Source organism: Cnephaeus nilssonii (assembly GCF_951640355.1).
Source record: "Cnephaeus nilssonii genome assembly, chromosome: 15".
Lineage (NCBI taxonomy): Eukaryota > Metazoa > Chordata > Mammalia > Chiroptera > Vespertilionidae > Cnephaeus > Cnephaeus nilssonii.
Window position 1 is genome coordinate 7,584,977 of NC_137086.1, and position 25,642 is coordinate 7,610,618.

Sequence of the window (25,642 nt, forward strand, 5' to 3'; positions counted from 1 at the left end):
TACAAGAAAAGAGAGCTCACAGAATGGGAAAAATACTTACAAATGATGTATCTCAGTGGTTGGCAAACCAGATCGGTCCCCCCACCCCCATCGAGGGTGGGCCAGCTGGCTAACCCCCCGCAGCCCCTCCCCCCCGCCAGCCTGGCCCAATGGGCCCCATCGGGGCGGGCCAGCCAGATCCCACCCGTGCACGAATTCATGCACCGGGCCTCTAGTAATAATAATATGAAGTGATGTGAAAAAATACCAAATAAAGTTTCAAAACATATAATAGGAAACTGAAATGAATAAATATGTCACAATATATATTTATATACTGTATATGAGGCCCCTAGAACCATAAGAAATGCAAAAAAATTCACTGTTAACAACTCATTCTCAAATTGCCCCCCTTAAAAATCAAACTGCCCCCCTGTGGGGCGTGTGCCCCACGTTGGGAACCACTGATCTAAACAGACATTTCTCCAAAGAAGACATATGAATGGCTACTAAGAACAAGCAAATATGCTCAGTATCATTAGTCACCAGGGAGATGCACATCAAAACCACAATGAGATGCCACTCCACATCCATGAGCATGGCTATAATGGAAAAGACAGATATGAACAAGAGGTAGGGAGGCTGTGTGGCGGCCCCCAACTTCTCCATTTCAGAAGTCAAGCAGGCCACCCCACCCCCAGAGGACCCTGCTCCGGGCTCTGATTTTCAGGACATTCTCAGGCCTCACCTCGTGGTGGACGCCTGCCCTCCAGCTCCCCCGCCCCCATTTACTTCTCCCCCACATTCTGGAGTCTTCACAGCCCAGGCTCCTTCAGGGTGACCCTTTCTAAACTTGAGCTTGGGAGCTTCCGTTTAAACTCCCAAGCGAGGAAAGGAGAGTTATGGATGTTCCCGACGCTAAGCCTTGAGTCTCTCTCAGGACGCCTTTCGTTGCCAAGGAAAATGAAACAGATGTCTTGGCAGTAGCTTCAGTGCTTCCTGCCAGACCAGGGAGAGCTTGTCTCCAGTGTAGATGCAGCCAAGAAAGACAACCCCCAGCTCATGTCATTCCCAGGAAACACGCACACACACACACACACACACACACACACACACACACACACACACACGGGCTCCTTAAACCTGGGAGGCCGCCCTCCCAGCAGCCTCCCACCAGGATTTCAACATCAGCTGTAGAAATGGGCTGCCCCCCTCGCTTCACTCACCTCAGGCCTTCCACCTTCCCCACCCCAGCCCGCCCTCCCGTTTCCCACCGCCCCCTGCTCCCCATCATCCAGTGACTCTGGGACCCCTTGGCCTGGCAGGGAAGGCCGCCTCCCTTGCTGGGCTTGTCCCCGTCATGCCTGCTGAACCCCAGGTGAGCTCCCTATCCAAGGGCTTGTGGAGGCATTCCGTGTGTCTCAGTCATGTGGTCCCCACGCGGCAGGCAGCATCTCTCCTCCCTGGCCCTCTCCCTCAGTCCTGAGCAGAAAGGGGCGGGGACAAACCTCAGAAATGCGGAGGTTTGGAAAAGCAGCTGGTTTTCCGGAGCCTGAGAGGCCGGGCTCGCTGAGAAGAGCTCTGTGTGAGGCTGCGTGGCCACGAGAAAAACAAGCCGCCAGTTCTTGCTGGCTGATTGGCAGGAGCGCAGAGAGGACGGACGTCCATCCATGAGACACAGGTGATGCAGGGCCCCTGCTCCCCGGCCGGTGGGGCCTGCTGACTTGGCATGGAAACCCCATGAGTGGGCAGGATCTCTTCGCCGCCTTCCCTCTGAGCAGGAGGGGAATCCTGTAAGTGCCCACCTGGATGCCCGTGCCTGGGAGGCCAGGCAACGTCTATGAGGACAATGACTTGAGCCACAAAACAGTGGGCTTGGAGCATCAATCCAGAGACAGCCGCCAGGCGAGCCCAGGACCGCAAGCCAATGGGAGGTCACATCCTCCTGGGAACCCGCGGGCACCTCTCTGCGACCAGGCCAGAGACCGGCGGGGACCTGCGTCCAAAACCCACACCAGCTGACGGCCGGGAGGACGGCACAGACCTTCACCACAGTGGGAGACCTACAGTCTCCCCGCAGGAGGGACGGGGCAGGGGAACCCAGCGCGAATACAGAACTCGGAGAAACGTCATCATTTAGGTAACAATTACAGATACCCTACCACCATAATACATGTTTGCAAAGACCAGGTAAGCACTGACCATCTCCGTGGGGAAAGTTTTTTAAGTGACAGAGAGCAGAAGTCACAGGTTCCCACCCTCAGACCCTATGACGGGAAATAAATGACAAAGGACAACGAGAGTAACAGTGACGAAACCTTGGAAACAGAGGCACCAACATGCCAACACTACTGGCATGCAGAACGGGTGTTCGGCTGTAAACAGGAAGTCCAAGCGACAAACTCAGGCTTGGTGAAGATGAGGGAAAATGAGGTCACTGCGTGATAACATCGGCGCAGGGTGGCCAGAACTGTGCGAGAGGAAGTTTTGGAGCCTTTAATGCTTTGATGACAATCAACCACCGAGAGAAAAATAAATAAATAATTGATGTCATTCTAAAGGGAAAAAACAACAATAATAAACAAACAAACAAACAAAAAAACCACCTTAAAAACTGAAAAGGAGCCCTAACCGGTTTGGCTCAGTGGGTAGAGCGTCGGCCTGCGGACTCAAGGGTCCCATGGTCGATTCCGGTCAAGGGCATGTACCTTGGTTGCGGGCACATCCCCAGTAGGGGGTGTGTAGGAGGCAGCTAATCGATGCTTCTCTCTCATCCATGTTTCTAACTCGTTTCTCCCTCTCCCTTCCTCTCTGTAAAAGATCAATAAAATATATATATTTTAAAAAAAAAACATGAAAAGGAGAAATGGATACGAAAATTAAAATAGAAATGAATTCAGGAGATGGGGAAAAAAAGTGAAATAGACCTCTAAAACCCAAAACTGGACCTCTGAAAAGATGAACACATTTCTGACAAATATAACCCATAAAAAACTAGACAAAACCCCTGAGAAAGGAAGATGAGGCCATAATCACGACGACGATGATCATTTATAAAATTGTAAGAGAATATAGGCAATAACGCCCAGGGTTTCGAGAAGAGGAAATGAGGCACCTTGCGCAAATCTCCGAGCATGGCGTCCTATAGGGCGTGTCCACGCGCATGTGGCCGAGGGACGAAGTTAAACCTGCCCCCTCCCTGTCCAAAGCCTGCGGCAGGACGAGGCTGTCCTGGGACGCAGAGGCCCACACCCGGACCCTGCCCGCCCCGCCCGCGGGGCCTGGGAGCAGCCTGGCTCTGCCCCTTGAAAACGGCGCGTCCTGGAGCCCAGCCGGCTAAGTGCTGTGCCCTTTCCAACGCCCAGGGAGGGCGTGTGGGACCTTCAGCAGGACCGGGACTGCCAAGCCCGCTCCAGGGGCCCGAGGGGACCACGGACGCACCTCCCAGGAAGGCTGTTTCTTGAGGCCCAGTGTAGCCCAAGCCCCTGGAGCCTGATGAGGGCTTTGGGCCCGCCCGGGTGTATTTTCCTGCCCCTGAGTTCCCTCCTCGTCCTCAGGAGCCAAAACCACAGCTGGAGCTCAGATGCAAATCCAGAGCCGAGTGGACCTTGCACGGCCTCCCTGGTTCCCGGGAGGGCGGCTAACCTCGGGGTCCGGGGCAGAAAGCAGCAGCTCAGAACCCGGGCTCTGGCGGGGGTGTGGCGGCCAGGACAGGCGTGTGCACAGGCGGCCAGGACAGGCGTGTGCACAGGCGGCCAGGACAGGCGTGTGCACAGGCGGCCAGGACAGGCGTGTGCACAGGCGGCCAGGACAGGCGTGTGCACAGGCGGACAAGGGCCGCCCAGACCAGTCCCCGCCCTGAGGAGCCAGAAGGTGAGGTCTGGGGAAGGAAGAGTCCTCTTCCCCAACAGGTCCTGGCTGAGCAGTTACTGCCCCCGCGGACTCCCCCTGGGCCCGGGCCCCTGGGCCTCAGTTTACACAGCGGGACGCTCCCTTTGCCTTCACTCCACGCAACTGGAGGCCCCGGGCCCTGCACGGCAGCTCCTCTGGGTGAGCTCACTGTCACAGAGACACCCGTGCACTGTCCCCCATCGTCCCCGGTGCAGAAAAGAACGCCCTGACCAGTGCTGGAAGGAGTCACGATGGGCTTTATTGCAGGACCAGAGCCACTGGCTCGCCAGCAGGGCCACAGAGATGCCTGGCGAGCACCAGGGCGCCGAGGAGGCCGGCCGCAGCGGAGGAACTCACACCTGAGTGGCAGGTTCTGTCTGTGACCCGCCCCCCCCCCCAGAGGGCCAGCCCCGCACGGGTGCTCTCTGCTCCCAGGTCACATCAGTGGGGGTTGGGGGGAGGCAGACAGGGAGGGGCAGGGCGCTGGTACGGGGTGCAGAGTTGAGAACTGGGCAGGTGAGAGCCCAGGCAGAAGTGGCCCACCCCCCATCCCTCCAGCCCCCCTCCTTCAGCAAGGGCGTGGGCAGGGCGGGGCGAGGCGGGGCGGCGGCAGTGAACGGGAGAGGCCACGGGGCTGAGGCTGTTCCAGAGCCACTCAGGGCCAGGAGACGGGGCCCTGGGAGCTGGTAAGGCGGAGAGGAGAGGAATTCAGCTCCCAGCCCCCGCCCTGCCCACTTCCTCTCACTCTGGCGCAGGTGGAGAGCAGGGACAGCTGACGGGTGAGAGAGACGCACGACAGGTCAGACGGAGTGCTCCCACCACCCTGGGCCCCAGCGCAGGGCAGGGACAGGGGACCAGAGGCTCTTATGGCAGCCAGCCCCCGGCTCGGGCAGGGGGCCTCCCTCAGGGTTGTCTGCTGGCCCCGAACAGGAAAGGTCTGGGGTCCTGGTCTCACCCCCCTTCCCAAGCCTCCGCCAGGCAGGACAAGCCACGGGACGAGAGTGGTTGCATTTCACAAAACACCGTGTTTCATGAAACTGGGTCTGAGCGTGAAGACTCCATCATGAGAAGGCATGCTTGGCTCGTTAAACGTCATTCATTCACGGAGGGTTCCTGAGCGTCGCACCAGGCCCCGGCCGTGCCGGGCGAGGGGTCCGAGAGGAGACTAAGGCACTGGCCCTGCCCTGCACAAGGCCCCTCCTCCCGGGAGGACAGGGAGGCCTGGCAGCACCTGCCGCTGGACAGAAAAGGCCTTCGGAGCAGCAGCTGGAGCGCCTCCTGCTGAACGAAGCCCACTGGGCACAGGAGGCGCGCGCCAGGCCCAGGACCGGCCGAGCCCTGCAGGGCGCGGGGATCACAGCTCAGAGCTGCGGGCTGCACCGGCTCTAAGGCCAGAGGCCCCAGGGGGCCAGGGTCTGTCTGGCCAGGTCTCCCCTGGGACAGGAAGAGAGGAAGACCTGGGCCATCCAATCCCCAGGAGGGCTGGCCTGATCTCTCTCAACTGGACACAGGAAAGCACCCTGATAGCACCTGGGAACCAGAGGCGACTCAGGGACGCCCCAGCCCGCCAGGCTCCCCCAGGCACCCACTCTACATCCCTTCCTGGGGGACCCTCCCAGAGCCACAGGCCCAGGAGCCATGCTGCCCCCAGCCCCACCCAGGGTGGCAGGCGCTCCGCCCTGTGCTGAGTGGCAGAGCCGGTGGGCACAGTGGACACAGCGTCTTCCTGCCCCCCATGAGCTGCCGGGGGTTCCCCGTCCCAGTCCATCCTGGGGCCAGGCTCCCGGTTAGCCAGCATCCCCACCTGCTCCCCCTCCACGTGCTGTGGCCGAGACAGCTGGGCTCAGTTCCTCTGGGGACCCCCTCTCTGTACCACGCAGGGGTCCGTGACCCCACGGGCCAGAGGAAAAGGCACAAGGTAGGACAGGGGTCCTGTGACTTCGGCTTCCCCGCTCGGCACTAGAGATCCGGGCCTGCGAGGCACGGCCCCCACCTCGCCACAGGCCCCCCCACGGGAGCGGGGCTGCCGGCCGGGGGCCCGCACAGGGCAGGGCGGGTCAGAAGAGGCTGGGGGCGGCCTGGCCAGGCGCGTCGTGGTCCCGGATGTACTGCAGGATGTCCATCTCGTCCATGGCGTGGATCTGCTGCTGCTGCTGCGGCGGCGGCGGCCCGGCCGCGGCCTCAGACGGGCCGGCTCTGGGGGGAGCAGCTGGCTTTCTGGGTGGCGCTGGCTTAGCTGCCACGGGCGGTTTGGGCTTAGGCGGGGGCTGGGGTTTGGGCTCAGCCCCCAGGTTCAGAATCTGGTCCAAGTCCTCTTCAATTCTAGGGAACCAGAGGGAGACGCCCTGAGCACAGCCTCCTGGGGCCGGAGCCACTGGGGGCGGGCAGACCCCCCCCCCCCCCCCCCCCCCCCGGCCATGACAGTGAGGGCCCCTCCGCCGCTGCTCCTCCAGCTGAACTTGGTCCGGAGGGAGCTTAGCCCCTGAAGTGAGCCGTCCTGGTTCTGCCCCAGGCTCTGCCCCAGGCTCCTGCCCTCAGGCAGGTCTGCCCTCCCCCCCCCCCCCCCGCAGGCCCCTCAGTGGGCCACACGGGCGCTGGGCAGAGCCCACCAAGGGCTGGAGCCACCCCAGCCAGGGCCCCCCTGAGACTCCACCGTGGCCCTGGACCTCCCAGCCCATGGAAGCGGGTGGGGGGGGTAACAGAGGCCGCAGCCATGTGACAGGCACACGGGCCGTCGCGGGAACCGCACGGCGGTTAGGAGTCAGGGCCACGTCCGGCCTCGGCCTCTAGGCTGAGGGAGCGCCTGCAGCCAGCTCCTGGTGGAGGGGCTCAGAGCCCGGGGACCAGTGCACGATGGGGGCCCACTCAGTCCACCCCACCCACCCACTAGCTGGGGCGCCAGGCCATCCCGGGAGGCGCTGCTCAGGGACAGGTGGCTCCTGGCAGCCTCAGCTCAGAGGTGCCCATGCCCCCCACGGAGCCCTTCCGGGGGCAGCCCTGCATCCTCCGCTGGAGTCCGGGGCCCAGGAGCAGCTCAGGGGACTGCATTCTGCTCAGACGGGGGCCCTGAGCCACGGGCGGCAGCTGCATGCTGTGTCACCGTCGGGAGCGCACTGGGGCGGAGCAGCGCCTCTGAGCTAAAGGCGCCCGTGGCTCTGCGGCGGCGGGGGGAGGGGGGGTGGTCTCCCGCGGGGCGGGTGGTCTCACGGGCCCCCTTTCTGAGCGCCGTTTCCAGCCGGGCTCTGCGTCCCGGCTAACAGGTCCCACGGACGCAGTGAAATGTTTCCCCCTGAAGCCACTCACGTGCTCAGAGGCCTGCTCAACAGGTGCCGCCCCAGCCGTCCGGCCACAGGGCCCCTTTGAAGGTCACCCCTTTGAACACCCCCCAGGGATGTGGTGTAGACCCGGGGCCTGTGAGTGCTGCGCCATGGATGCAGAATCGACGGCGCCAGGAGCTGCCCGTGGGGACGGGCTGAGCTCCAGGCGGCAGAGGCTCCCTGGGCGGGACACACCCCACCGGGCCCTCTGCCCTCCAGAGCTGACCGTCCTCCGCTTCCCTGTGCCTCAGTTTCTCCCCTAAACACGTAACAACCCCGGCTCCTCCAGCCTGCCAGACCACCGGGGCGAGGCCACGGGGCAGCGTGAACAGATCAGGGGCGCGGGGAGATGCAGACACAGGAGGAGCCCGCCTGGGGGGGGGCTCGGACGCAGAGACCGTGCCATGCCCGAGGCTGCTAACGCCCAGGCCAGTGCCTCGGCGCCACACGGCTGTTCCCGGAGAGAAACGGCTCAGCTTCCCGGGGACCGCCGGGCCGGCCTGCATCCCGGGGGCCGGAGGCTGTGATGCAGAGACGCCCGGTGCTGAGCACCCCGAGCCCCGGAAGCTGCCGTCCAGCCTCTGCTCGTCCAGGTGCTGGAGGGCCCCCGAAGGTGTGGGAGGACGGGACACAGGGAGGAGGACCTGGGTGCCAGTGCCCTCGGACCCCTCCCACACTCCATCTCCTGCAAAGCGGAGGTAACAGCACCGAGCGGAGCAATGGGGAGCACTGAGGTCAAGTGCGAAGAGCCCAGCACGCAGCGGGGCCCGCAGCCGGCGCGCCGTAAGCGGTGGCTCTCTGGGAGCCCGCGGTCTGCCAAGCCCCCTCCCCAACAGACCTGCCTCGCTCTCCCCCTTCAACCCTCCTGCCGGGCCCCTGTGGGCACGGCCGCTGTCCCGGAGCTGCAGCTGCCAAGGGCCGGTTGTATTTGTCCCCAAGCCCTTTTATGCCAGGGGTGCTTGCCCTGCAATTGAAACACTGCTATTCTTGCCGAAACCGGTGTGGCTCAGTGGATAGAGCGTCGGCCTGTGGACTGAAAGGTCCCAGGTTCGATTCCGGTCAAGGGCACGTACCTTGGTTGCGGGCACATCCCCAGTAGGAGGTGTGCAGGAGGCAGCTGGTCGATGTTTCTCTCTCATCGATGTTTCTAACTCTATCCCTCTCCCTTCCTCTCTGTAAAAAATCAATAAAAAAATTAAAAATTAAAATTAAAACACTGCTATTCTTTATGTAAACTATCAAAGGACGAGTGTGGAGGGAAAAGAAAATGACTTGGGCGTAGTTACCTTCCTGGAACCCCCCGGGGGCCAGCTGCCCCCCACCGGCGCTGCCTTCCCAGGCCAGGACCCTCCCTCAGAGACCAAGGCCGGTGAAACGCTCCCCCGCTAGGACCGGTCTGTGGCTCTGCCCAGGCCACTCTCAGAGCTGGGAAGCACGCGGGGGGCGGGGGTACCTGAACAGCTCCTCGGAGGCCTCTCCGTAGCCCCGGCGAGGCGCGGGCCCTCCTCTCGCAGGTGCTGCCGGCAGCAGTAAGGGGTCACCCAGGGGGACGGCCCCTCCGAGGTCAGGATCATCAAACAGCGTCAGGGCTGCGGAGAGGGGAGCAGCAGAGCCGTCAGAGGGAGCCCTGCCCATCCTCCGTGGCGGGGGGGGGGGGGGGGGAGGAGGGGTGCCCAGCCAGGGACAGGCAGAGCACAGAACCAGAGGAATGGGGCCAGGGTATAAGGGCCAGGTGCTCATTGGGACCAGCACACCTGTGTGACAGGTGACAGGTGCCACCTCCCACCCCCAGTCAGCGGATGGCCCCACTTGGTTCAAGTCCAGGTGGACGTCCTGGAGGAAAAAGCGATGGCTGCACCCCAGTTTCCCAAGTGCTTCCTGAGCACCACCCAGGGCCAAGGGCTGCTGCCTGTGGGGATGCAGGGGTGAGCTGACACCACGCTCCCCACAGCCCCTGCCTCCGAGGAGCCTGGGTGCAGCCCCTGCCTCTGCGGCCCTCAGGAAGGGACCACGGCCTCTCCACCTGGGAGAGCCCTCCTTCTTCAGCAGACCAGGAAAGTGGCGCTGACCTTTCGGGATCCAGCTCAAGTAGAGCCCCCTCCTACAGGAAGCCTTCCCTGATGTCGCCACTCAGACCTGTTACACACTCAGGCTCTCCTGTAATTGTCGGGAGACGTCCCGTCTCCTGTGGGAGGCCCCGAGGCAGGAGTGTGTCTTGCTCATCATTATGTTCTTGGGCCCAGCCCAGAGCCTGGCCTTCGGTGGGTGGTCACCAAGTGTTGGCTGAATTAATGGGTGACATCCATTCCTGGCCCTGGAAGAGGACCCGGGCAGGGTGAGGAGAGGTGAGGAGAGATCAGACCCAGGGGCAGGTGGAGAAGTCCTGAGGACGCCCAGCTTCCCTTTTCCATCTCTGCCCAGCACCCTCCCGTGGGGTCGACATGGGTGACAGAACCTCTTGTCACAATCCTAATCCTGGAGTTGCGGAAGGAACGCCCGGGGCAGTCAGCATCCACTTTCCACCCGTGCCCACGTCTGGCCACCCCAATCCCAATCCACACTTCTCAAAGCAACAGAGAAAAGTCCCCTCCCCCACTCTGTGATGAGCAGAACAAACACACAAGCCCAGAATGTTCCAGGCTGTGAGACACGAGGCACGAGACAAGGTTTCTCCAGTAGAAGAACATCTGAGCCGAGTCTGTGTCACGTCGAAACCTGTTCCCATGAGGCAGGTCCACAGCCACTCACAGAGGCTGGGCTGGTCACCCAGGGGGCACCAAGGGGGACAGGAACACACTGGGACTCCACTTACAGTCCCTGGGGGGTGCGTCCTCTGCGGCGCCCCCCGCGGAGAGCTTCCTGCTTGGGCTGAAGAGCTCTGCATCAGGGTCCACCTCTTCGTCAAAGAGGGTGAGCCGTGGCGAGGGTCTGGGCTTCACCGCTACTTTGGGGCACTTTTTTGGCTTCTTGGAGCTAGAGAATCACAGATAAGACTCAAGGTTAGGACATCTGAGGACAGCCCCGCCGGGCAGCCCAGGTGGCCATGTCAGAGCCACACAAGACACTAGGTGGGTTTGAACTTGTGTCCTGAAGGGCCTTTCCAAGGACCTGACATTGGAGGTGGGAAGACCCTGATACCAGAAGGGGCCGAGCCCAGTACCCTGGGAAACACTGTCGGGATGCACAGGAGGAGAGGGTGGGTGTCTGGGCTACGTGGCCCGTGGCCAGAGGACCCGCAGCGGGAGGGGCCGCTCAGGCCTCAGGCTCACCTGCGTGGTCACAGGTCTCCTTCCAGAGGCTGTGGGGGTGGCTGAGCTCAGTGCTCCCTGGGGTGCAACTCAGTCACTCCGTGCCACTTGGAAACAAAGTCTGAGGCCACACACCTCAGAACCCAGCTCCAGGAGAGAGAATAAAGGAGCCCTAGTAAATGTTCCATTCCCCATACACACCCTCCCATCCCTTGAGTGGCATAACCTCAACCTAGGGTGCTGTACTCAGAGTGTCCACAAGAGGGCATTATTGCAACTCCTCCATTATTGGGTGCTGTTCTCAGAATGTCCAGGAGAGCACCAGTGTAACACATCCCTGACCAGGATGCTGATCTCGAAATGCCCACGAGAGGGCGCTACTGCGCCTAATCCCTTACCAGGGTGCTTTTCTCAGAATACCCACAAAAGGGCGCTATTGAGCCTAATCCCTAACTAGGGGGGGCAGTTTTCTGAATGACCACAAGAGGATGCTAATTGAGCCTAATGCCTCACTAAGGTGCCGTTCTCCAAATTTCCACAAGATGGTGCTACTGAGCATAATCTCTTATCAGAATGCTGTTCTCAGAATGTCCAAAAGAAGGGAGATTAAAAACGGCCACAGAGTAAGTGGATGTTACGCAGACATAGGCTCAGGACCAAACTGGAATTACAACTAAATTACAAAAAAATCACCCTGAATAATCCACTCAAAACTAGCCTGAGAGAACCCTGATAACCAAAAACGGAAACTGGAGACTGTATAGAGACTTGTAGGAAGGGTGGAGGCCCAAAAGTGCTGGCTGGACTCGGGCGCAATTTAGATGAATTCCTTACTAGGGTGCTGTTCTCAGAATGCCCAAAGAGGGCGCTATTTAACGTAATCCCTAACTAGGGTGCTGTTCTCAGAATGCCCAAAGAGGGCGCTATTTAACGTAATCCCTAACTAGGGTGCTGTTCTCAGAATGCTCACAAGAGGGCTTTATTGCACCTAATGCCTTACCAGGGTTCTATTCTCAGAATGCCCACTAGAGGGTCCTATTGCACCTAATACTTTACTAGGGTGCTGTTCTCAGAATAAACACAAGAGGGCATTATTACACCTAATCTCTTACTTGGGGGGGCTGGGGGAGGGGGGTCTCAGAATGCCCACAGCAGGCACTATTTCTCCCAGTCCCTTACCAGGGTGCTGTTCTCAGAATGCCAACAAGAGGGCGCTACTGCACTTAATCCCTTAATAGGATTCTGTTCTCACAAGGTCCACAAAAGAGTACCATTCACTTCTGTCCCCCTGAGCAATCCCCACCTCCTTCAGGAAGCCCTTCTGCTACTTAGAGCCCCACTAGGCTCTGTCACCCCTAAGGGGTCCTGCTCTGGGCCAGGAGCTGCTGCGGGAATCCAGGAGGGGCCGGAGGGAGCTCCGGGCGGTGGGGGTGCTCTGTCCTGGCCGGGTGGTGGTTACGAATGCACATGCACACTCCTGTGGACTGAGCGCATAGTTCTGCGCACGTCACTGTAGGTTATGCTGCCAGCACACAAATAAAGTTGTGTTTAGTTTAACATGATCTAATCCCTACCCCTTATGCCTAAATGAGCCGTTGGAAGGTTCCTGAAAACGAGAATAAGCTTTTTACTGGAAACAGGATTTCTGGTTCGACTGCCTGCCTGGCGGGCAGCTCCCTTGGACAGAGGTCACCGCCTGAGCTCCTGTTGGCAACACCACGTGGCGAAACTGCGTGTACAGGCTGGTTCTGCCCCCAAACGATGGGAAGATTAACCAGCAGCAGTTAAAAGTAGCGGAGGGGTGCCGGAGGGCAGTGCTCCAGGCCGCCATCCCCGCGGGCTGCATTTAGAGGCCTGGGAGGGTTTCAGCTCCCAGCGGGGGTGGGGAGAAGCTACACAAGCCAGAAGCACCTGTCGGAAGGCCGGGGGGGGGGGGGGGGGGGGGCGGGGGGGAGCACACCTCCGCACTCAGGGCCCAAGCCCCGGCCAGAGGGTCTCCGTCAGGCTCCCTGGGCAGATGAAGACACGGTGGTTCAGAGAGGCTAGGGGTCTGCTCAAGGCCGCACAGCAGGCAGGGACACTGACGAGAACCGAGGGCGGTCACGGTCCCCTGCTCCTGCCCCTCCAAGTGTCCCAGGAGCAGGAATGAGATACGGGACAGGGTGGGACACAGGCTCGATCCTGCTGTTGGGGGAGACAGCGCCCACTGTGAAGGTAGAGAGGGAGCAGAGACGGGGCGGGGGCTGTGCCGGGAAGCCCAGGCACCCATTCCGTTCTCTCTCCGTTCTGGGCACAAGCCGATGGGCTCACGTCACAGGCCACCAGGGCCACGCCTCTGCCTTGGCGCCAGGCCCAGGCCCTGCCTGGCTACAGGGAGAGCCGAGAGCCGCCCAGGCCCCATCCTCACAGCAAGGGCTTTCCCGAACCCTCAGCGCCGCCGGCACACACCTGGGAGAGTCAGGGCGGCTGCTCTGACTGGGGTGCTGCCCCCTTTGTCTCACGGATCGGGCAGTTAGACCAGTTCATGACCCACAGCAGTGGGTGCCAACGACAGGCCGTGGCTCTCAGGGCAGGCCAGCTGAGGGGCCCCGGCCGAGACCTCCCGAGTCACAGCCTGGGGGCCAGTCTGGAAGTGTGTGAGCCCCCGTGGAACTGGTGATCAGGCAGGTGTGGCAGCTGCCGGACCAGCCTGGGGCCTGGGGCTTGGCCCCACCGCTGCCCCTCAGTTCCCCTTCGCCTGGCCGGGCTCCCGGGACAGCGGGGACCGCAGCAGGGAGGGCCGAGGGAGAGCCGGGCCCGGCCCCCCCGCCCCCCGCCCAGAACCTCGCAGGCCCGGAACAGCTCCTGGAGAAACAAGCTCACGTGCCACCCAGCAGAGGGCCCTGCGGCAGCGGCCCAGGCTCCCGGACCAGCCCTCGGAGGCGGCATGGAGGAAGGAACGCTCCAGAGAAGAAAGGGAGCGAGAGCAAAAGGTGATGGTCTCTGGTGAAGCCACTCGGAGGCCCCCACGATCTCCTTTCTCCCGCCGCCTCCTGGATCCGGGAGCACAAACCAGGCCTGACGCCCCTCCCCGGGAGTTCTCCTCTCAAACGGGACGGGTGTTCTTGTTTTCCTCCCTGGACAGGTTTTCGATCTTTTGTCATGTTGGGTTAAAGTGAACCCAGGGCCCATGGGGCTGCACAGTCAGGCACCCCCCGCCCCCCTCGTGCTCCGCCCCCCGCCGCCTGACTGAGCAGGAAATAGGGACCCTGGCTGGCCGAAAGCCCCGGGGTCCTGTCCTGGTGGGTCCCCAAACGTCAGTCTCTGGGGCTCAGTAGTGTGCCTGGTCCAGAGGGATAAAATATCAAAGGGAAAAAAAGGATGGATGGACGGATGGACAGACAGATGCACAGATGGCAGAAGGAAGGAAGGGGGGAAAGAAGGACAGACAGACAAACAGATGGACAGACAGGGTGACAGTAGTCTTTTGTCCGGACTTATTTCTTCCTGCTCCCCCAGGGAGGAGGGGGAAGGGAGTGAAGGGAGGGGGCTCCCCAGCATCACTCCGAGACTCAGACACGCAGCTAGGAAGCCCTGGGCTCCCGTGCCTCCTCCAAAGCGCGCTCAGCCCCTCCGGCTGGTCTCTCCGCAGCCCCGGCTGCCCGTCCTGGGAGCAGTCAGCCTGCACTCAGCCCAGCACTCCCGAGGCTCCTTCCCAGAGAGAACCTGTGCGGGCGATGGCGGCAGAGTGAGTGAGCCCGGCCACGGTCCCCGGCCTCCCAGCGGCACAGCCACAGAGGGCTACACACAGGGCAGCGATTCGGGAAGAGGTGATGGGGACGCGGGCAGCAGCCCGGGGGCGCTAAGGGGGAAGGGAGACTCAGGCACAGGAGCCGAGACCCTCATTCCGAGAGGGTCTGTGGGGGTGTGACTTGGGCACGGCCGGAACCTGTCCCCGTGGACGCTTTGCTCAAGGTCCCTGGAGAAATGCTCAGGGCCTGGGGGAGGGGGGGCGGGGGGAGCAGCCACTGTGTGTGTGTGTGTGTGTGTGTGTGTGTGTGTGTGTCGGGGGGCGGGGGGGGGGAGAGGGGGGACAAGACCAGGAGAACATCAGAAGGCAAAGTGGGTAAGTGTGGGTGCTGAAGTGGTCAGCGGGCGGAAGAGGCGTGCCTCGGGCGATGCCAGGTTTCTGACTCCGGCGAAGGGTCAGGCCCACAGGTGTGAGGTGAGCCGCTCTATCCCAGCCCAGCTTCCTCCTCGCTCACTCACAGTCGTGCGCACGTGGATGCAGGCTGCTCCCACGGGCCAGGGCCCTGGGGTCCCGCTGTCCCCCTCCGGCCCTCCCCCGTCACCGTCCACCCAGCTGTCTGCGGGAAGCACTGCCCAGCTCTGCATTCCCAGGAAACACCCAGCTTCACCACCCAGGCCGCCGCCCGCCCGGAGTTGGTCCTTCCTCCAGCGAGTGTGGGGAGCCCAGGCCTCTAGGAAGGCGAGCTCCGGGAACCAGCCTGTCCCTGGCGCAGGCGAGAGTCCTCAGGGATGGGGGCCTGGAGGGGGTCCCCCAGTGCCTGGGGAGGCGGAGGGGGCCCCCCAGGCAGGGTTCGAAAAGGCAGAGGCTTTCCCGACAGAGTGTGAAGTCCATCAAGAGCCCTTCCCTACTCGGAGGGGCACAGCCGAGGCCCTGGCAGGAGCGGGGGCAGGGGTCTGGGGGGAAGCTCAAGAGCAAAACTACTCCGGCCGTGAAAAAGCCCCTCTCCGCCCGTGAGAGCAAAACCTACGGAAAACAGGCGCCGAGCAGAGCCTGGCAGCCCGCGGCCGCTGCCCCTATGGACCAGCACAGAGAACGCAGAAGCCCACGGATCCATCTGCAAAACCGAGCCCATGAGCTGAAAAAAAGCCAAAGTATGGAATGGCGCGTGGGACACATCCCATTTCGGCAATAAAACAGGAATACCCCAAAGTATACACCTTCACTGTGTGTTCCATTTTACATGCTAATCGCATCTTCTTCGAGTTAAAATGAAACACGCTTCTAGCGGCATCTTGCCAGCAGCAGGCAGGGCCGTTCTGGCAGAACTCCACCCTCCTCAGAACCGCGAAGTCTCCAAAACAGAAAGTTAAATACAAAAACCATGTATGCCATGGAAAGCGACACGGAGAGGCCACTAAGTGGGGAGAAACCGCACAGAAAGGCACGCGCGCTGACGTCTGCGGCTGCGCGGATCGCGAGGGTCGCGCTGGGCCAGGGATGCACACAACCCCCCAGGCGGGGGCGCAGACGGTCGGGATGGGCCGGGTGAGGGCTTTTTCTATCGTGAAGCGCTTTCTAACGGTTGCGAACTGGTCTTTTCCCTGATCAACACCAGGTCTAAAGGACAAAGAAAAGCCCGGCCGGTCCCTGCTCCCGGCTTTGTGCAGGCGGCTCCCAGCCTTCCAGCCGCGGAGCAACAGCGCCCTCCCGTGGCCGCGGCGGAGAACACCGAGGCGGGAGCGGATCCAGATGCGCGCTTGGGGGTGTGGGGGCGGGGCGCGGGGCGCGGCACAGCTGGGAAGGCGGGGCTGCAGGGGCAGAGGAACTGAGGGCACAGGATGGAGAAATACTCATGCAAAGCCTAAGTCATCTGTAAAGAACAGCAAGTGCCCCACCAAAGGACAGGCCACCTCGGTGTCCCGGGAGAGGCCGGGGGACACCTGACTTCAAGGTGCTCCTGCCACACACAAGACCCTGGGCAAGTCCCCACTCAGCTCTGTCCTCAATGTCCCCCTCGGTGCAAAGGGGATGCTCCCAGGGCCTGGCCCAGCTCTCGGACCGCTGAGAGAGTGGACTCGAGGGGCAGTGCAGGGAGGTGGCCCTGAGCCCCAACGCTGCTGTTTGTGGCTGACTCTGGACGCCCACCTTCAGCTTCCTCAGACACAAAATGAGGCCGTGCTGGTATCGGCCTCCGTTCCCCAAACCAGACCCACCGTGGGCCTGAAAGCAACTGGTGCATCTTAAAAAAATTAAAAGAAGGAATAGGATAGGAAACACTTATTCCCGTCAATTCTGATCAGTTCCCAGCATTTCATAATCTCTCAAAAAAAAATGTGAGCTGTTATTATTATTCCTGAAGTGGTGACAGCACTGACTGTTGTCACATTAACTGAAAAGCCGGCAGAAGGTCTGAGGCCTTGGGGACCCCTCTTGGTGCTAAGCTTTCCTCGGATCCAGAAGCGAGGCCCTGGAGTGCAGGGCTAGGGATGGTGTTGGGGGACAGGTGGTCCCAGGATGGCGGACACATTGCCCGACAATCTGCTACTGATGCAAAGAGGAAATCCAGGCGGCCATGCCAATCCCAAAGAGCACTTTCCTTCCCACAAAAGGAGCCGCTTTGCTAGGCATGCCCTTAGGATGGCACAAACCCCCAAGTCTATCTCAGCTTGGCACTGTGTGCGGCCACTCAGAGCAGCAGAGCACGTGAGTTCAAGCTCAGCCCCAGTCCCATTTTACTGAAAAAAGCCCCAGAAGGGCGTGCGGGCCACGTAAGGCTGCTAGGAAGGTTATGACAAATTTCTCCTGACATAACCCAGCCGCCCTCACTGTGGCTCTCAGCCAGTGTATGTGTGTGTGTTTGCACCTGCACATGCTTGCTTGTGTGTACATGTGTGTGCACATACGTATAAAGGGGACACACTCCACTGGCCAGGGACCCTGGCGCACTGTACCCCCTTGAATCACACACCACTGGCACCTCATGGGTCACCAATGCCCAATGCCCTCTGCACATGGGATTCCCGGGAGCCTTACAACCACCCTGTGGGGCAGCGGGGCCCAGGGAAACAGCTACAGACGTGACAGCCCAGGGCGCTCCAGTCACCTGCCCACGTCACCGGCTGCCAGGGATGAGCTGGACAGAGAAGCCAGGCCTCTGGGCTGGCGGGTGGGGTCGGGCACCCCGGGCTTCAGAGCTGCTGGGGGGCTGGGGGCAGCTCTGCCAGGCCTCCGTGCAGAGCCAAGCAGTCACGGTGGGGGCCACCCTGTGACCAGGGAGGGGCAGGTGATACCTGAGCCCAGCCCCCAAGACACTGGTGATGTGACACCAGTGCCCCAGGCCGTACAGGGTGATGGCCCCCGGTGACAGCCCAGGGAGATGGGGGGAAGGAGGAGCCGTCCCCAGAGAGCCTGGAGCCAGCCAGAAGGGGGCGCTCCACGGATCGGGGAGACCTACCGCATGATGCCTAGGGGGTCCAGGGCCTCCTCCTCTTCCGAGGACTTCCCCGCGTCCTCTTCCTGGCCAGGGGTGGGCGGCCCCTCCGCGCCCTCCTGCTGCTGGAAGAAGTCGAAAGCCTCCCCGTCGTCCCCGGCCTGGCCGCCGGTGTCCAGGACAGAGACACCTCTGCGGCTGGGGTCTGCCGCCCCCGGGGAGCTGGTGCCTGTGGGGGAGCAGAAAGAGGCGTCTGACCCCGACTGCCAGGGCACCAGTGCCTCGCCACACCCGAGGGGCAGGACCTGAGGGTGGACGGGGGGCAGCCGAGCCTCGGAGGGTTGGCGGCCCGGTGAAGCCTGGAGTGGAGCGGGTACATGGGAGCCTCAGAGCGCGGCGCAGGCAGGGGCTCCCCGGGACCGCTGCGGCCCAGGCCGGTCCCGGCCTCACTCTGGGCCAGGGGAGCCCGCAGGGACCCAGGGCAGAACCTCGGGTACCTAAGAATTCCAGCAGCTCCGGGCTGCCGGCCAGCTCAGCGTCCTGGGAGACGCAGCGCAGGATCTCGTGGAACACGGCCCTCCTTTCCCGGATGTCGGACTCCCCGACGAACAGGACCTTCCTGGGGAGCGGGGGCAGGCTGGCAGCTGGGTAACGGCCGCTCAGCTTCTGGTAGAACTCCTCGATCTCGCTGTACTTTTTGGAGACCTGGAACGAGAGAAGCACGTGGGTTCCTGAGTGCAGAGGGGAGAGCGGGCTTCTCCCCTGACCCAACCAGAGGCCCTAAGAGGGGGCGGGCTGTTCAGAGTCCACCCAGGGGCAGCCGTCCCAGGAAGTGCGCCCTGGCTGTGCCTCCTTCCTGACCGCACCCCCCTCCCCCCCACCCCAGCTGCCGGTCTCAGGCTCCAGTCCTTATCCCTCCTGATCACTCCTGGCTCAACCATGGTCTTAGGGCCCCAGGAAAGGGCCGTCATGGCGGACCCGGGCACTGACTGTCACAGGCCCAGGCGGGGACGGTGGATAGAGGGAGCCCAGCCTGCAGGTGTGCGTGGCCACCGCTTCCCTCTAGGCCCGTGGTCGGCAAACTGCGGCTCGCGAGCCACGTGCGGCTCTTTGGCCCCTTGAGTGTGGCTCTCCCACAAAATACCACGGCCTTGGGCGAGTCTGTTTTGAAGAAGTGGCGTTAGAAGAAGTTTAAGTTTAAAAAATTTGGCTCTCAAAAGAAATGTCAATCGTTGTACTGTTGATATTTGGCTCTGTTGACTAATGAGTTTGCCCACCACTGGGCTAGGCCGTCAGTGCCTGCGTGAGATGACCTCAGGTCTGGCTGGCCGACAGGTCACCTTCAAGCGACAATACGCGTCCCTTTTCTCATCACGGCTCTCTGACCACTCTCCTGGGAGTCAGCCGCAGCCTTCCAGTGGCGAAGAGCCAGGTGCTTCCAAGTCAGTTTCTCTGCCATCAGCCCGGCCCCTTCTGCACCCCGGTACCTCCAGGAAGCAGCCAGGGCTCCCGCTGGCCCTCGGAAGGCGTCCTGCCCGTCGGAGTCACCCTGGGGCAGCGCTCAGCTTCCCGCAGAGCCAGGGTCCGACGGCGGCCTCCTCTCAGCCGCTCTCCGGAATCCCTCCCGCAGCTAGATCACGCTCTGGCTGCCTGTTTCCTCCCAGGGTGTCTCCGCCCCAAGTGGCTCCGGTCTCCCGAGGGGGAGCTGCTATAGGACCGCGGACAGTGCCCGACGTGGCGCTCAAAGGAGAGTCACCCGCTCTGCGCCCGACCCCACCCCACCAGCGGCCCAGCGGCCTCCCTCGGCCTCCTCGACGCCTCTGTGTTTTCCCCATCGTCGGGCCTGTGTCCCCACCTTCTCTGCGGGAACCTCGAACAAGACGACGCGAACATGCTCACTTCTACTCCCAGGCCAGGGCGCCTTCAGGAGCCCCCGGGCAGAGCCCCCAGCTCACCAAGAACTGGACGACATCCTCGGGCTTGTGCCTGGCCGACTTGAAGGCAGCCAGCCGGGTGACCACCAGGATCTGGTACTCCACGTGGCCGGACATCATCTTGCCCCGCACCTCCTGGTGCTGCGGCACGGCCAGGTCAAGGCCCGTGTGGGCATTCTGCACGCGCCTGCCGGAGGGGAGAAGGCAGGGGAAGCTCAGCCTCAGGCCCGCAGGCTTCCCGGGCGAAACCGAGGCGGGGCCCGGCGGGGCGCAGCGGGCCTGGGTGCCAGGCTGCTGCCCTGGCCTGGCTCAGCGGTCACAGCGCCAGGCCACCAGCCCGGCCACACGCCAGGCCCGCCGAAAGCCTGGCTTCCCAGGCCGGCGCCCCCGTCTTGGGGTCGTTCAGGGACAAAGGCTGTTCCCGGCAGGAAGGCAGGTGAGAGCAGAAGTGGGCTCGCGAAAATCATGGGCAGCTGAGCGTCCCACACAGGCACAGAGCAGGCCTCGGTCAAGTGCTGCTGGATGGAGGACGGTGTGAGTGCCCGTGGGGATGGTGGGGGGAGGCCGGGCCTTCCTGGGCACATCCCCTGCGGGTGGCCCCTCGCGTTGGCTGGTGCCTGCCACCAAGAAGCCGGGGGCACCCAGGACCCCACCTGCACCTCCAGCCCCTGGGTCCTCGCGGGTGGGGCTGTGTGGACCCCGCATCCAAGCCACGCCCCCACGGGTCTGCGCGTGGCTGAGAGGGTGCCTGCTGCTGGCCCTGCGCCTGCCGGCCAACCTCACACCCTGTTCTTACAGAAAGGGAAACTGAGGCTCAGCGAGGAGGCGACTTAGGTGGCACCAGGGAGATCTCTTCGGCCCACGAAGCCGTGGCCCGCGCCCTCGCTGTATTTTGCAGAGGAGACCCGGGCAGGCTCTCACATCCGCACTGACTTAAAGGGTCCTGTTTTCCAGACCTGGAGTTCCAGGGAAGTTCGTTCCAGCTGGGGAAAGGACCTTTATTTCTGTAGTAAAGTTGGCGTCTCTGCCCAAGATCTCATGTAGGGGGAACAGGGGTGGAGGACGTGAAGATACGGGAAGTGAGTCACTTTACAGATGGTGAAAGGCAGGAAGGAGCAGCAGGGTCAAGGCGGGTCCTGGCCACCTTTCGGGGTCCATCCTGCCCTGGGTCCTCCAGGCCTGGAGGGGGGTGTAGAGGGGGTGGGGGCCCTCCAAGGCCGCTGCTGTAACTTGCACTTCTCCGGAGCTGCCTCCTTGAGCAGCTGCTCCTTCTTCTCACCCTTCCCTGGGTAACAGCCCCCCTTCCTGCAGGGCGTGGCCTCACTCACCCCCTCCCAGAAGCCTGGGTCCACCCCTGCCCTGCGTTCCCACGGCAACCCGGACTTCCTACCCCTCCCAGCACCTGTCCCCGCGGTTCTGCGTGCATCTCCCTGTGTCCCCGGCCCCAGTGCTGAGCAGCTGAGCGCCGACGGGATGCAGGGCTGGATTTTTGTGCGAAACAGAAATGAACGGGGAGGGAAGCGGGGGGAGGGGAGCCCTGTTCCACTGGGTCTTGGGTGAGCTCGTGACCCTCCCGGGCCTTCATTTTCTCTATCTGTAAAACGGGGACGCTAGATGCCGCCCCCTCTTCTGCAGGGCGGTGGAGGGGCCGAGCCCAGAGCACTGGCCGGAGCGCTACAGAGGCCGGCCGGCCGGCGGCGGGTCACCCCCGGGGGCCGCCGTCTCCGCCGGCTGCTCCGCCCGGGCGCACGGAGCCGCGGCTCGCGCGGGCCCGGACTCCACGACGCGCAGGACGCGGTATCGGGGCGCCCGAGCCTGGCTCACCTGGAAGTGACGAGCGCCGGTGGGCACTGCATGACGGCGGCTGGGCGGGGCCTGTCACGGGACCTGCCGGCGCCGGCGTCGCCGCGTCCCCGCCCCGCGCGCACGGCCGGGCTCCTGCCCTCGCCCGCCCCCTGGTGGCCACTGCGCTGGGCCAGAGGCGACGTTCATTGATGGGCCTTTCTGATACTCCTGCCCTGCACCCCCAATGAATATACAAACAAGTGGGACAAATCAATGTTTCTTTCTCAAATAAATTTTTTATAAAAAAAGTTATCTTTAGCTCGTCATAGATTGGCACCTTGAAGTCCTTAGTCAGATCCAGGCCTCTGCTACTTTGGGGGTTGTTGATTATCCAGGCCAGTGGTCGGCAAACTCATTAGTCAACAGAGCCAAATACCAACAGGATAACGATTGAAATTTCTTTTGAGAGCCACATTTTTTAAACTTAAACTTCTCCTAACACCACTTCTTCAAAATAGACTCGCCCAAGCCGTGGTATTTTGTGGAAGAGCCACACTCAAGGGGCCAAAGAGCCGCATGTGGCTCGCGAGCCGCAGTTTGCCAACCACGGATCCAGGGGAAAGCCTACGTCCCTGAAGGAGATATATATAGAGAGAGCTATGATTTCTAGAGCTAGGATGTAAAGTTAAATTTAATCAAAGCCACAAGGACCCTTGGTTTGCTGGTGTCCTTCACAGGAATTCCCAGAATGTCCCGGTTCAAAGAGAAACTATCTGGTCTCCCTGCCTTGGGGAGAGTGTCGGGGGGACAATGCCACCAGTGCTCATGTCCCTAGAGATGCTCAGAGAGATGCTAGGAGGGTCAAATGGGGGGACATGTAACCCAGCAAACAAGATAAACTGGACCCCTGTGTGTGTGTGTGTGTGTGTGTGGGGGGGGGTCAGCTAAAGAAACAATGGCCTAACTCCAGAGGCTTCCCAGTGGCTCTCCTGGAAGAGGCTGACAGGGAGTGCTCAATAAAAACTGAAAAAAAAAAAGTCTTTCTTCTGCTAAAAAAAAAAAAGTTATTTTGCCACATGTTAAAAAGGTGAGGAAGACTTTATTCAAGACTATTGCAATAGGAGAGCGCTGAGGCTCATCTCTGAACACCGCAGGGACACGTGGGGACTTACAGCCACGGAGTAGGGTGAGGACAGGGCTGGGAAATCCCCGGAGGAGACAGCATGGGCAGGGGGAGTCTTGCCTAGCAGGACTCCTGCTGAAGGCAGGCCAAGGACTCAGAGTCAAAGCTGGGGGATGAGGCACCTGGTCAGAGAGCCAGGCTGATCAGAGATCCAGGCTGGAGGAATTCTTTCTAAACTGACTCAGCAGCATTCTTGCAGAGTGGCCCAGGCAGGACGAAGTGTGTGTGTGTCTGGGGGTGGGAGGTGGGGAGGTCAAGGTCTAGTGGAGACCAGTGCTCAGAGGAGTCTAAACTTTGCCAAGGAGTCTGTCACCCAAAGCTTCCCTCTCACAGAGCCGCCCACACTCTCGCCCTCTCTGTGTGCAGTCCCCTCTCCGGGTACCCTCCTGCTCTGGTCCTCCCTTCCTAAGGACACCCCCTCCCAGAGCAGCTCCCCACACTCTGGGAAGAGGAGGTAGGGCTTCTGCTTGACTGTATTTTCCCCGAGAACCAGCCTCCCCTCCCCACCCCACCGCCCTGGAACTCAGATCCACAAACTTCCCACTTCTTTGCCACCACCTATAAAACACTCAGCCCAGGGCCGGGCACAAAGTGACATTTAGTCAGTGTGTTTGCCCCCACTGGGGATGGGAGCCCACAACCCGGCCATGTGCCCTTGACTGGAATCAAACCTGGGACCCTTTAGTCCGCAGGCCGACGCTCTATCCACTGAGCCACACCAGCTAGGACTCTCTCATGGCTCATTCATTCATTCACACATTCAATCATACCTGCCGAGCTGGGCCTCTGCGCCAGGCCCCGTGCAGGCTCTGGGGCGTCTCAGGGAAGGGACTCTCCCGCCCTGGCTCTCCGTGTGTCTGTGGACCTGCCGCCTGCAGGTCCCTTCCCTGCCCCTTCCGCCAGGCTCTGCCTCCGTCCCCCTGTCTGCGCACTCTCTGTGCCTGGCATGCCTCTGATGGCTGCCTTTGGGGCCGCCGCTGGATCAGGGCAACGGGGTTTAGAGGCAGAGGCATGCAGGCTGTAACAGACCCTCCCATATAGACTCACCTCACCGTGGGATGGGGAGCAGAGACCCTGACACCGGCCAAAGTGGCTCAGGAACGGAAAGGCTGAGTCTGGAAACAGGGCCAGGGGAAGCACACAGACCCTCCACCTGCTCCCCATTCTCTCCATGGAAAGCCCCAGATGCAGAACCGAAGCTGGGGTGTAGTGGTAGCACACATTAGCGGTGACCAGCAGATGGCAGTGTCCGCCAGCCCTCTGCCTTTGTCCCAACCAGAGGGCTCAGAGAGGTCCCCTGTGGAACTTCGGGGAAGGAACCCACCCTGCTCCCTTCTCTGTCCCCTCCCCTCCCCCATGCAAAGGCCCAGAGCCCAAGGGCAGGTCAAGCCAGTGGCCGGGAGCCTGGCTGCAGCCCACTGGGTGTGGATGCCAGAGCTGTTGCCGGGGGTAACCAGGAGCAGGGCAGCCCTGGGAAATTCCTCTGAGGCCAAGGAAACCCAGCCTGAGCATCAGACAGGAAGTCGAGCCGAGCTGGAGCACTGCTGGAATCTTCCCCCCCTGTGGCCCAGGCAGCCCATCCAGGCCCTTCTGGGGGAGGCATTTGGAGATCAGTACCGCCAGGGGTAGTGAGGGCCAGCAGGCAGCTGCCTCTGCAGGTAACACCACCACCTTCCCTCCCCGGCCCTCCCAGCGACACCATCCTCAGGGCAGAGCTCCAGCCTAACCCTCTTTCCCGCTCTGAGTCACAAAGGCCAGGGACCATGGTAGGTCCAGGCCGAGGGCAGGCTCCTGATAGCTCTGAATGTGACAATGTCCCCAATGGCCCCATGCCCACCTCAGTGGGCATTTGATTGTCAGCCTCACTGTGCATTTGAGGATCTAAAGCTAGGTAGGGCTGAGGGGCTTGCAGCCCGAGGTTAGAGGCAGGATTTGAATTCTGGTCTCTTTAAAAATATATATTTGTATTGATGTCAGAGAGAAAGGGAGAGGGAGAGAGAGGTGGAAACATCAATGATGAGAGAGAATCATTGATTGCCTGACTCCTGCACCCCCTACACTGGGGATCGAGGCCGCAACCCAGCCCTGACTGGAAATGGAACCGTGACTTCCTGGTTCATAGGTCAATGCTCAACCACTGAGCCATACTGGCTGGGCGAATTCTGGTCTCTTGACTCTCAGGAGCATCAACCAGTAGCCAGGGGGCATCTGTTCTATCTTCCGAAATAGCGCTTTTTTGCAGGGACCCAGCACCCCCCAAAAGTGGACGAGGCAGAGGGTGAGTCCTCATCACGCCTTATCTATGGGGCGCCCAGGGCAGAGCTGTGGTGAGACCTTCTGTGCTGCCTGGAGAGCTAAGGAACAGGAGCGCAGAGGGGACCCGCCATCCCAGGTGGCTGTGATGCCAACTAACAGGGTGCTGATCACTTGCCCACCTTGGGGACTTGGCTTCCTTAGAACCGTGCACGCATCTCTAAGGGACGTCCTTGTGCACATGCCATCAGACATGAGGGACTGGGGTTGGCATGCGGCTTGAAGCTGAGTAGACTGTCCCTGCAGCTGATCCAAGTTCTGGTGCCTGAAGGTCACCACAAGGTGACTAGCCGGCAGAATCCAAGACTAACTTCCTAAGTGGCATGAGCTCATGTTCCAGACAGGTGTTCCCAGGTGGCATGGAAAGTCCCACTGCGAAGTTGCCTTGGAGATGTTGTGGCTCTCGTGGGTCTGGTAAGACAAGACATCGTCACATTCAGAGCTATTCAGGCTGTCTGGGGCGGGGAGCGACCGGTCCCCGCAAGCACTGCCTGGGTAGCAGTTTGTTAGGATTCAGGCATGGCATGGAGGTTGGCCAGTGGTCGGCAAACTCATTCGTCCACAGAGCCAAATATCAACAGGACAACGATTGAAATTTCTTTGGAGAGCCCAATTTTTTAAACTTAAACTTCTTCTAACGCCACTTCTTCAAAATAGACTCGCCCAGGCCGTGGTATTTTGTGGAAGAGCCACACTCAAGGGGCCAAAGAGCCGCATGTGGCTCGCGAGCCGCAGTTTGCCGACCACGGGCCTAGACAACCCCCAAGTTTCTTCCAGATCCTGGAATTCTGTGTCCTGAGTCAGAGACCAAATCCTCGGAGAAAGCGAACAG

At 61.3% G+C, this 25,642-nt stretch overlaps 1 protein-coding gene across 1 annotated transcript; it reads right to left on the reverse strand.

Annotated features, from left to right (window-relative positions):
• Positions 1–1,282: 1,282 nt before the first annotated feature.
• HS1BP3 (HCLS1 binding protein 3) lies at positions 1,283–21,432 on the reverse strand. Its single transcript, XM_079792481.1, has 7 exons — positions 21,354–21,432; positions 19,551–19,716; positions 18,093–18,300; positions 17,620–17,824; positions 10,000–10,160; positions 8,641–8,776; positions 1,283–6,192 (listed from the first exon to the last, which is right to left on the reverse strand). The coding sequence occupies exons 1-7, from the start codon at positions 21,383–21,385 to the stop codon at positions 5,928–5,930; spliced, it is 1,173 nt and encodes a 390-aa protein (XP_079648607.1). The 5' UTR covers positions 21,386–21,432; the 3' UTR covers positions 1,283–5,927.
• Between the last annotated feature and the right edge of the window lie 4,210 nt (positions 21,433–25,642).

What these genes read in the sequence shown, in the direction of transcription:
- HS1BP3 (XM_079792481.1), bottom strand. Translation starts at nt 21,385, where the DNA reads ATGCAGTGCCCACCGGCGCTCGTCACTTCCAG. An exon ending in GGACGCACCCCCCAGGGACT is followed by an intron (nt 8,777 to 9,999) that starts GTAAGTGGAGTC and finishes CCCTCTCCGCAG; the next exon opens with CCCTGACGCTGTTTGATGAT. An exon ending in GCCTCCGAGGAGCTGTTCAG is followed by an intron (nt 6,193 to 8,640) that starts GTACCCCCGCCC and finishes CTGGTTCCCTAG; the next exon opens with AATTGAAGAGGACTTGGACC.